Raw genomic sequence first — 11,556 nt, forward strand, 5'->3', positions numbered from 1 at the left:
GAAAAGTGGGTGAAGGGAGACGTTGGACAGGGCAAGATATGACAAAATAACAAGTGATAAATTATCAAGTGTTCATGAGGGAGGGGAGAACGGGGAGGGAGGGGGGAAAATGACGAGCTGATGCCAGGGGCTTAAGTGGAGAGGAAATGTTTTGAGAATGATGAGGGCAATGAATGTACAAATGCGCTTTGCACAATGGATGTATGTATGGATTGTGATAAGAGTTGTATGAGCCCCTAATAAAATGATTTTTAAAAAAAGAAAAGAAAATATTTGCCTTTGTTTCCTTTTCTGCCACATTTTCAAACAATGAACCTGAGAAGTGATGTAAGCACATGGAGGAAAAAAGAGCAGGAATTCAGCCGGTGAAAGGCTGGGAGATGGGCCCTCTCTGTCCTTTGAGGTATACTGTCTAGTTTGACTGAAAGCCCCACAGGAATCAGGAGGGATGGCAGTTGTTTTTACTGCCTCTTAACAAGCAGCAGCTCAGAGATGGGAGATTGACTGTCACACTGGTGAGTGTCCGAACCAGGACTTCCCTCTCCCTTCTCCCTGGGATTCCTGTCCTCCCTCCTGCATTGGTTGTGGGCTGGGCCAGGAGACTTTCTTTGGCCAATGTGATGTTAGCAAGCTGGGTGACACAAGCAGAAATGGATAAACATTTGCACACTGGGGCTTGTCCATGGCACCCAGCCATCACCACCACCCTGAAAAAATGTTCACGTTATCCAGGAAAGATGACCCTGTGAGGCCCTGTGAGATGGGCCACGTGGGGACAGAGGCGACGTGAAGGAAAAACCTAGCACCTCAACCCAATTCCCAGCTGAATGCTGCCAAATAAATGACTCCAGCCAGCACCCAGCCACCTGATCAGCTCACAGAATCATGAGATGCTATTCAACGTTGTTATTTTAAGCCTTTCTGCTTCTGGGGTGGTTTCAGCCTAGTGATGAATCAATGAAACAGATGTGGAGTAACTTCCCCTGTGTTTCAAAGCTTGACAAGAGCTTGAGCCCAGGCCTCTGAATGATCATTTCCCTGCTCCGAGATGTGCACACATGGAGAGAAAATACTCACAGGTTTCATGCCCATCACTGAAAATTCATTTTAGATCAGCACAGCTAGCTAGGAAATGATTCTCTCAGCTTGAAGACAGATTAAAAAATGGGTTGGGAAATGTAACTAATGTCACTGATCAATTTGTGTGGAATTTGTCACATGGGAGCCTAACTTGCTATATAACCTTTCACCAAAAAAACCCCCCGAAATCCTATTTTAATTATGAAAACAAGCAAAACACCCAACGACTGTTGTCATTGAGTCCACTTTACCCCCCAGAGATCTCCAGGGCAGGGCAGCACTGCTCCTGTGGGCTCCTGGGGCTGCAAATCTTTCTGGAAGCTAACTGCCACTTCTTTCTCCCCCAGAGCAGTTGTTGGGTTTGAACTACCAACCCTCTGGTTGGCAGCCCCATGCTTAATCCAGGATACCAACAGAGCTCCTAATGGACTGTCCAATACACAATGCATGAACCCTCCTGTAAGCCAAGGACTTCAATTGTCAATAATAATGTATGCATATTGGTTCATCGATTCTAACAACTGGACTTTACTAATTCAAGATGCTAATAAAGGAAACTGCAGGTGGTAGAGAGGAGCCCTGGTGACATAGTGGGTCACAGCAGTGGGCTGCTAGAGACACAAGGTTAGTGGTTCGAAACCATCAGGCATTCCAAGGGAGAAAAATAAAGTTTTCCACTTCTCTAAAAATGTATCGTCTCAGAAATCTACAGGAACAGTTTACCCTGTCCGACAGGGTTTGCTGTGAGTTGCAATTGACTGGATAGCAGTGAGTTTGGCTTGGAATTTGGTAGGGAGTGGAGAAGGAAGAAAGATATTATGAAAACCCTCTATACCAGCAGTTCTCAACCTGTGGGTTGCGACCCTTTTGGGGGTCAAACAACCCTTTCACAGGGATCGCCTGATTCATAACAGTAGTCAAATGTCAGTTATGAAGTAGCAATGAAAATAATTTTACCACAACATGAGGAACTGTATTAAAGAGTTGCAGCATGAGGAAGGTTGAGAACCACTGCTCTATACCTTCTGCACAATTGTTCTATAAACCTAAAACTTCTAAAAGTTTTAAAATATCAATATTAAAAAGAATAAAAATGACCAATGGCAAGATACAGGTGTGAACATATGCGTGTGAAAGTGAATGGGTAGGAATAGCTGCTAATTGTTGTTGGTGTTAGGCGCCATTGAGTCAGTTCCAACCCATCGCGATCTGATGCACAAACTACTCATACAATGATGAGCAAGGTTAAACAGTGTCTAAATGACACAACGGGACCTTCTTCCCCTTCTAAAGACTAGGAGAGGCAGAATGTACAACAATGTTCATAGCAGGATTATTTGCAATAGCAAAAATTGGAACCAACTCACTTGCCTAATCATAGACCCAAACCAAACCAAACCAAACTCACTGCCATCAGGTCCATGCCGACTGACAGCAATCCTAGAGGACGGGGTGGAACCGCCCCTGCAGGTGGTTTCAAACTGCTGACCTTGCGACTAGCAGCCCAGCTCATAACCACGACGCCCCAGGGCTCCTTGCCGAATGACAGAAGAAAGGCTGAACTGTGATAGATTCTATAATGGAAGACTGCAACACCTGGAAAAGGGAGCCCAGTTTCACGTAGCACCATGTATAAACCTCAAAACTAAAAAGTTGAGTGGGAAATAAAATTTCTGAAACCCCCAGTTTCAATATCATGTTGCAGGGCAGTGAATTATTTAACGGGGTTCCTCTAAGCACAGTGCCCATCACTCCCACCCAATGACCTTTTCCTGATGGGCCTGGTTACACTGTTCAGCTGTGAGTGAGAGGAGCGCATTGAAACACACACACACACACACACACACACACACACACACACACGAGAGAAGTGCGTCCTTGAGGACACTGAACCTCCTCGGCCCAGGGGACAGCTGTGACGCCAGATAGGCACAGCAGGGGCAGTTGTAGAACCAGAGCCTGAGCCTGAGCCAGAGCGCTGGACTCCCAGCGCACAAAATAAGTAAGGCTGAGTGCTGCGGGGCAGGTGGGGGCCCTTGGGCACTTAATGAGGGGAGTCGGGTACCTTCGGGTGGAAACATTTAGCTGTTAGAACTAAAAGAACTCTAACATGTCTTGACAGAACAACTCTATTTCGAGCATTTCCACCTAACTTGTAGCCTGTTAACATCCACAGTGAACCCTGCAACCATGAGCGCTGCCTTTGGGTGCTGTGCGGTCACTGCAATGACTCCTAGAGCCCAGGTGAAAGAGGGCTTGCTGAGTGGGACAGAGTGCCGTTTGGGACAGAAAGCATTTCTATAAAACCCCCAACACAAACCTTTACAACACACTGTTAAGGAGTAACATAAGTAACAAAGGCTATGCAGAAAACCACGGGATTAATAAGCAGAAAATTCAAAATCGCTGTGTTCCATTTCCTCATGTGGAAGATGTACGAGTGTGTTTGCTTTATAATAGCTTAACGCAGTGTATCTTTGATAATCAGTCTTTTGCAGCTATAAAATATTGCCTAATAAAAACTCATTTTAAAAACCAACTGAGGAATCTAACAAACCAAAATGAGATTTTCTCTAGCAATGCATGCTTTCTTCATATGCAAAAAAATTAACCTGCCTCCCAAATGCTCAATAATTTGATTTAAAAGAAAGTGCACCAGTGGTAGATATCCTTGCAATTATATAGCAATAATGGGAAAGCCTCCCACAGTTCATACGCGTGCTAAAAGGGATGCCAAGGGAAATCGGATTTTTTATGTTTTTATTTACTGTGATTTGAGTGACAGTTTACTGAACAAATTGGTTTCCCCTTCAACAATTCACACTCATTTTGTTTTGTGACATTGACTGAAGTCTCCATAATGTGCAGCCTGCTTCCCTCCTCCTGTGTTAGTCGTTTCCATTTCTCCTTCTGTCCTGTCCCTTCCAGCCTAGGAACTTTGTCCTGGGAGCTGCTGCTCTTTGTATCTCCCATGATTGACTCTACTAAGGAGTGTAGACCTCAGCTTGTCTATTTGGCTGGAAGTTGAGCCAGGTAGACATTTAAATGCAGTGGTCTAAATGATTTAATTCAGGACTTTTACCTTTTGGGGCACTCACCTGTTTAGCATCTACTGTATTTTCACAAGGACCCCTGGTGGTGCGATGAGTTAAGCATTGGGTCGCTAACCAAAAAGGCCAGCCATTCGAACCCACCAGCCATCTCACAGGAGGAAAGAGGATGCAGGCTGCTTCTGTGGAGGTACAGCTTGGGAAACGCAATGGTGCAGTCCCACAGGGTTGCTTTGGGGCAGACTGGACTTGAGAGCAGTAAGTGGGGCGTATTTCCCACTGACAAATCCTCTCTGAGCCCAAGGCACAGGTGTTCCCCAATGCGGGTGACACGGCCCCCCAGGGGGTGGTGCTGAAATGATCCAGGGGGACTACAAAAGCAGATAACCTATACTTTGTTCTGGATGATGGGCTAGGGTACAAACGTTTTTAACTGCCAAGAGGGTACTGAATAATTTTTTTTTTCCTGAAAAGGGGTTGGAAGGCCAACTAAGTTTCAGAACTTATGATCTAGAGCAGTGGTTCTCAACCTTCCTAGTGCCTTTGATATAGTTCCTCATGTTGTGGTCACCCCTCAACCATAAAATTATTTTCGTTGCTACTTCATAACTGTAATTTTCCTGCTGTTATGAATCGGGCGACCCCTGTGAAAGGGTCGTTCAACCCCCAAAGGGGTCGAGACTCACAGGTTGAGAACTGCTGATCTAGAATCTCGGCTCTCAAACTTGCCTGATGACTGGAATCACCTGGAGATCTGGTGCCTGGGCTCCTGGGCCTCTGGGCTCCTCCTCTAGGGATTCTGATTTCTGGGGCTGCAAATAGAGCCTGGGCACCTGGATATCACAGACCCCCAGATGAACCCAATGATCAGCCAAGTTTGGGAGCCTAGGACCTAGGGCCTTGGTGAATGACCTCAATGGCCCACCAACGTGCCTGCACTGGAAAAGGCTCCAAAACTTCCTGACTGCATCAGCGAGGGACACCTAGTCCAAGCTGACCAATCATGTTGGCCACCTGGCTACCCCTCCACCCCTCACCCTTACTATTCCCTCCCCTGGAATCATCTCATTCGGTATCTTTCTTTAAAAAACATAACCAAATAATTACATGTTTATTTGGTGATATATTCATCAATACCTGCTGCCCATTAAACCCCATGAGGATGGGAATGGGTCTGTTCTTTATCAAATATCATGTAGGCATTTAATAAACGCATTTCGAAACTAAATAAATGATTGTGTTGCTATGTGTCATTTTCTCTAAAGCTTTTCTTTTTATTTAATGATATATCAACAAAAATATACCTCCTTTAGGCAGACCCATAAGCTCTGGTGGTGTGATGATTATGGGGTGGGCTGCCAACTGCAAGGTCAGCAGTTCAAAACCACCAGCAGGCCCAAGGGAAAAAGATGAGGCTCTCTACTCCCATAAAGAATGACAGTCTCAGAAGCTCTCAGGGCAGTTCTACCCTGTCCCCTCAGGTGGCTATGAGTCGGCATCAACTCGATGGCACTGTGTTTGGTTTAAAGGTAAGGCACATTTATTCTCAAAGAGGAAGCTTTTCTAGAATTCCATGTTAAATGTGTGTGTAGAAACATACCTGAATGAAGTTGGATTTTCCCGATCACACCTTCGACCAACCCCAAACAAATGGGATTCCAGGCAAGAAGCAGGTCAGTAGCTAAAATTAAAAATAAAAACAAAAAACCTGTCATGAGAAAGCATTCACTTGAGGATATACATTAAAGCGAGATCCTTAGCAGTACTGTATTGAAAAGTGATCGAGGTACCGATAAAGTACTAAGGCTGTGCACAACTGAACTTACTGCCTACAAATTAGCGACTCATGAGCAGCTTTAAACTCAAGGCCTTCGGAAGACTCCTGAACAAGGACAGGTGTGCATCTTCCCAGGTGGGAGGCAACATTCCAGGGGATTAGGGGGTGGGGGTGGGCAAGACACTGGCTCACTGCAAGACTGTGCATGGGGTGGGCTACCTGCAATCACAGAAACAGAGCCAGTCCCAGACCCGAAAATAAAGGCTGCGGAATGGCCTCACAGATGCCCAGTGACTAGTTCACACTCAGGAAAATACCTTTCCCATCAAGCAAAGAAATACAGAAAGCCATTGTTCTTCTCTGACTTCTGGGACAAAAACAACAGCAACTGCTTCCATTATACATTGGGCTGCTAATTGCAAGGTCAGCAGTTTGAAACCACCAGCTGCTCAGTGGGAGAAAGACGAGGCTTTCTAGTCCTATAAAGAGTTAGTTTGGGAAACCCACGGGGGTAGTTCTACTTGGTCCAATAGGGTCACTGTTGAGTCAGAATGGGCAGTGAGCTATGTGCAAGAAGGTCACTGGGTGGTGCAAATAGTTTGCTCTGGGCTATACACCAAAAGGCTGCCAGTCCAAATCCACCCAGTGTAACACCATGCATAAGGTGACCAGACGCCCCGCTTTTGGCGGGACAGTCCCGATTTTTAACAATATTTCCCCGCATCCCGCGGCATTTTTAAAAAGTCCCGATTTTTGGAAAGAATGCACGACAAGCTAGGGTATACGGTTTTTGACTGCCATGTGGCTATTTTGCCAGGATATGAGTTTTATCAATGGTATCCCGCTTTACCACTGTTAAAATCTGGTCACCTTAACCATGTACCCACCCATGCCTGGTGATCTGCTTGTCTGAGATTACGGCCAGGAAAACCCTGTGGAACACAGTTCTCAGAAGCACATGGGTAGCCAGGACTTGGAACTGAGTCCATAATCATGGGCCTGGGGTGAGGGGAGGGGGTTGATTACTTATCCAAACCGTGAACACAAACAATGAATGATCTGGGGGACTGTTTCCTCGACTTTCATCGATGGTACACAGTTCCGTTCTCCATAGGCAGGAGGGACAGGACTGAAAGCAGGACACTACAGAGGGGCCTGGGGCACATGATCTGAGTTCTTATGTGGGGACCAGGCCACCACAGAAATGGTCCTGGCTAATCCTGATGGCTCTGTACACTAAGAATTAAGTGCCCGGTTGTGCTGTTGAGGAAATGGCAGTTTAGGTAAGTTACACAGCCCAAGCCATAGAAGCGCTGCAGTGAAGGCCAGGCCTGCCTGACTCCCAGGCCTGTGCTCTGGAGCATCATGCTTCCCACGCTGCCTTTCTCAGAGGCCACCCACAGAGCCGGTGGACAAGAGAACCCAGAGCTGTGTGTGCAATAGGCACTCTCCCTGCACAGGGGCAGGTGGTCAGCGCTAGCCCCCCACTCAGAGATCACTTGTTTTGCCTCCTTTCAAGTTAGACGGGTGCGTTTCTGTAGGCAAACAGCAACCACGTGAGTACAGCATCATTACTAATCTTTGGGTGTCTTCCCATATGGGTCTCAAAAATATTCTTCATGGTTGCATAATCTTCCACTTCAGGAAGCATTTCCTCATTTGCAGGTGTTTAAATTATCCCTAGCATTTCCCCCTCGTATAACAGACACGATGACAATTACCACTATGCCAATATTTCATTTTCATTCAAAATTAGTAGCTTTAGGGCAGAGTCCTAGGAATAAAATTACTGAGTCAAAATATTTTAAAATTGAAAGCTTTCAAGTACCAGTAGTACTGAATTGCTTTCTACAAATGCCAGACCCTGTTAGATTTCTTCCAGTAATATATGAAAATGCTCGTTTTAAAGTACTTTTGCCTAATTTAGAAATTTTAATTTTGTGAGTGTGATGGCATCCTTTGCTTAATACTTTTTCATTACTGCTAAGATGTAACACTTAAGATTAACTGTTGATATTTCTTCTACTAGGATTTTCTTGTTCATAGTCTCTAACCATTTTTCTTTAAATTCCCTATGGCTTTCCACATTTTTTCACTGTAACGGCTGGCAGCCTCTCAACACCTGTTAACACAAGTGGCCCTGTTAAGGGAAACACCCCTGGGTCCCCATAACCATGCCACCCTGCCCTCAGATAGAGGGAGAGTGTACGCTTCTGTCACTTGGGTACCACACGAACTCCTGGAGTTTTGGGGGAAGAAACTGTTGGAGCTCAAGTGGTTATAGAAATTACTGGAAGCAGATACACTTCGGGCACAAGGGAAGAGCAAGAACAATGAAGCAGGGGAGAGAAGGTGCATGGTTTCTCCAGGGTTGTCCCAGAAGACAGGAAACACTTACTAAAGGCCGATGGGAAGCAGGCAGTGTCTGCCTCATACGTTCTCACAGTAAAGCAGCAGATAGTTTAGATAAGAGAAGAGCAGTTGGTGCAGTGCAGATGGACGTTGATGACAAGAGTGAATGGAGGCCAGTTGTGCAGACCTGAATGCAAAACTAGTAAGTCCCCACTTCCCAGAGAGCCTGGCGAGCAGAAAAGGGTGGGATGGGAATTAAGATGACATTGGAAGGGCGTGGACACTCGGGACTAAGGAGGTTATTTCGCGTCCTGAAATAACATGTAACAAGGCTAGTGGGATGGAGCCCTGGTGGTGTGGTGGATAAGCACTGGGCTGCGATCCACATGGTCGGCAGTTCAGAAACACCAGCAGCTCCGCAGGAGAAAGACTGGGCTGTCTACTCTTGTAAATAGTTCTGGTCTATCAGACAGGAACCACACTCCACAAAGACCACTACAATCTCATGCCATTGGTATAGCTGCCACCTCAAGTCCAGGAGAGAACAAGGCCTCAGAGTTAAGGCTAAAACGATAGGGCCAATACTTACATTAACTTCTGTTTCTATAAACTGCTTTTACTTACTCTTCCACCCTTTTCCACCACTGGTTTGAATCGGCCAAGCCTAACTCTGCACACCTCCTTGGGCCCCTCCTGAAATGCCCCAAGGGTCCCACTGCTATTTGGCGGGGCCCTCCCCAAGGTCAGGTCGCGGCTCAGTCTTTGGAAAGGAATCCAGGGAGCTGTGTGCTAGCACAATCATAAAGTTCTCCCTTTGCTACGCCTTGCTTGGCTCGGCTCCTCCTTCAGAGTGTTTCCACTAACAGTTCAGCTCCTGTGGACAACTGTCAGACAGGTCTTGGAAAGCCAAAGCCCAGAACCCCCTTATGACTCAGAACCCCCTTATGACCCAGCAACCTCCTTCGGAGGGTCATCTCCAAAAGACTTGAAGGCAGGGCTCCAACAGAGGCCTGTACACCAGAGTTCCCTGCAGCCTTATTCTGTCAGACGGACACAGAACGTCCCTCTGTGAGTAAGCATTCTGTGTGACTCTGGAAAAGTCTGTGTGTTGCTTTAATTCAGTGTTTAAGAAAAAGGGCATTAACTACAAACAACAACGACAACTTAGTTGCCATCCACTCAACTGTGACTCGAGGAAACCCCAAGTGTTTCAGAGCAGACGTGTGTGCGGAAGCCTTCAATGGCTGCTATTCCAGATGCGGACCAGTAGGCCGTTCTTCCAGCAGGCTCCTCAGTGGATGTGAACCATCAACCTTTCAGCTGAGGATAAACCGTTTGTACCACCCAGAGAGTCATTAATCTATTAGCAGGTCGTGAAATCGGCTTTGTATGTTGAGATAAACGCCAACAGCAGTGAAGTAGAAGAGAAAATGGTAGATTGTAAGGATAAATCATTTCATGAAACTTTTGTTTCCGGTATGTAGAGCTTCTATGGCAATAGGCAATGGCAAAGAATACTGAATATTCCCTGCTGGAAGAATGAGCAGGTCTGTCTTGGAAGAAGCACAGCCAGAATTCTCCTGAGAAGCCAGGATGGGTGAAGGACCCCATGCTTGGGACAGAGGAGCGTGATGGGAAACAAGGAAGCCCCTTAAGCTGGATGGGCCAGGGGCTGCCACAGAAGGAAGCTTCAACACAGCACGACTGTGAGCTGGGGCAGCCCCGGCCGGGCAGTGTCCTTTCTTTGCACAGAGTCTCTGTGCGTGCGGGCAAACTTGACAGTACCTAACGACTACAACCAGGTCATAAGGTTAAAAAAATGGTTTCTTGCTTCATACAGCAGAAATATTAGAAAATTATTTAAATTTTGTGTAAAGGCACATTATACCAAGCTTGCGAATTATTTTGTAAACTTATCTATGCGCATGCTAGAGTATTTGGTGTGTGTGTGTTTGACTATTTACTTAATAGTTTTTGAGTGGGGTCTGGGTTTTTTTTAGGTCTTGCACTGTGGGAATTTTGTTTTTTAATGTCTTGGGGGACTGTTCTGTTTATTGGGAATGTAATAAATCTGTCTAGCATCAACATCGTGAAAGCAGTAACTCAGACATTAAAAGGGGATCGATGTGAACCCTGTGAGCCCCATGAGGTGACTTCTACCCCCCACAGCCATCAGAGCAAAGTCCACATTCCTTGGCCAGGTTTGCTAGCTTGCATGGGCTGGCCCTGTCTACCTTCTTCCTGACTTCGCCCCCTACCCCCACCCACAGCATGCTGGTCCTCAGTCATCCAGATCCACAATGTGTGTGGAATGCTGTCTCCACCCACTTCTGCCTTCTCTTCATTCCAAACTCAGAACAAGGGTCACTGGTCTTCCTGGCCACACCCGCCCAGGACAACTACCCAGCTCCCTCTCTCTGCCCTGTGGAACCCTGCCCATCTCTCTGCCCCGGCACCTGCTGTGGTTTAGGGACTCTAACTGCTGACTGACTGGCTGCTCTCCCTCACTGACCACACAGCTCAAGAACAGACTTGTTCCGATTCACGTACCCAAGACAGAGCACCCCGCAGGCTGAACAGCCAGGTGGGAGGCAGAGGGGTGTGCTGAGGTCAGTTGGAGGGGTTAGCTCACTGTCATCAGTCCACTCGGACACACAGCAACAGCACAGGACAGGGTGGAACTGGCCCAGGGAGTTCTGAGACTGTAAATCTTTATAGGAATAGAAAGCCCTATCTTTCTCCTGTGAAGCAGCTAGTGGTTTTGAACTGTTGGCCTTGAGGTTAGCAGCTCAACATATAGTCCACTACACCACCAAGGCTTCTCAGAAGGGTCTGCAGAACCACAAAGTGGCAAGGTTAAAGCTGCCTGGTCTATTTCTGAGAAGGAGGGTACAGGAGGGCCCAGCATTACACAGCCTTTTAAAATCAGGACAGAATCGCCCTATCTTTCCAACACTCTCCCGCAGGGTCTCTTGGGTGATGCTCATTCCACATTTGTATGGGGCTTGCTCACCACCCTGGCTCCAGCTGCCCTCACCAGCTCCGGGCAGGGCCACCTCATCAAGTCCTACAGCTTCTAGCTTGTCCGTATCTAGTGACTCCTCGCGTATCTCCATCCCCAACACTGCCAGCCTCGTTTCGGGTTATTATCTCCGCAGGTCTGTCTAAATAAGATAGGTTGAAAAAATAAATAAATAAAATAAATAAGATAGGTTGGATGAACAATCTGGAGGAGAAAACAACAGGACTGACAGTTCCGGGGGGACATGGGAGAGGGTGAGGTGGGGGGAAGGAAGT

General features: G+C 46.7%; 1 protein-coding gene across 1 annotated transcript in view; it reads right to left on the reverse strand.

Moving 5' to 3' along the window:
- The window catches only part of INPP5F (inositol polyphosphate-5-phosphatase F), a 77,762-nt gene extending 66,387 nt beyond the window's left edge, over nucleotides 1–11,375 (reverse strand). The window contains exons 1-2 of the mRNA XM_004701258.2: nucleotides 11,297–11,375; nucleotides 5,731–5,811 (exon numbers count right to left, since the gene is read on the reverse strand). Coding sequence (XP_004701315.1) covers nucleotides 5,731–5,811; nucleotides 11,297–11,375 — 160 coding nt within the window. The remainder of the gene's footprint in view (nucleotides 1–5,730; nucleotides 5,812–11,296) is intronic.
- Nucleotides 11,376–11,556: the final 181 nt, after the last annotated feature.

Source organism: Echinops telfairi, unplaced genomic scaffold, assembly GCF_000313985.2.
Source record: "Echinops telfairi isolate 266 unplaced genomic scaffold, ASM31398v2 ScPeMD7_70;HRSCAF=299, whole genome shotgun sequence".
Lineage (NCBI taxonomy): Eukaryota > Metazoa > Chordata > Mammalia > Afrosoricida > Tenrecidae > Echinops > Echinops telfairi.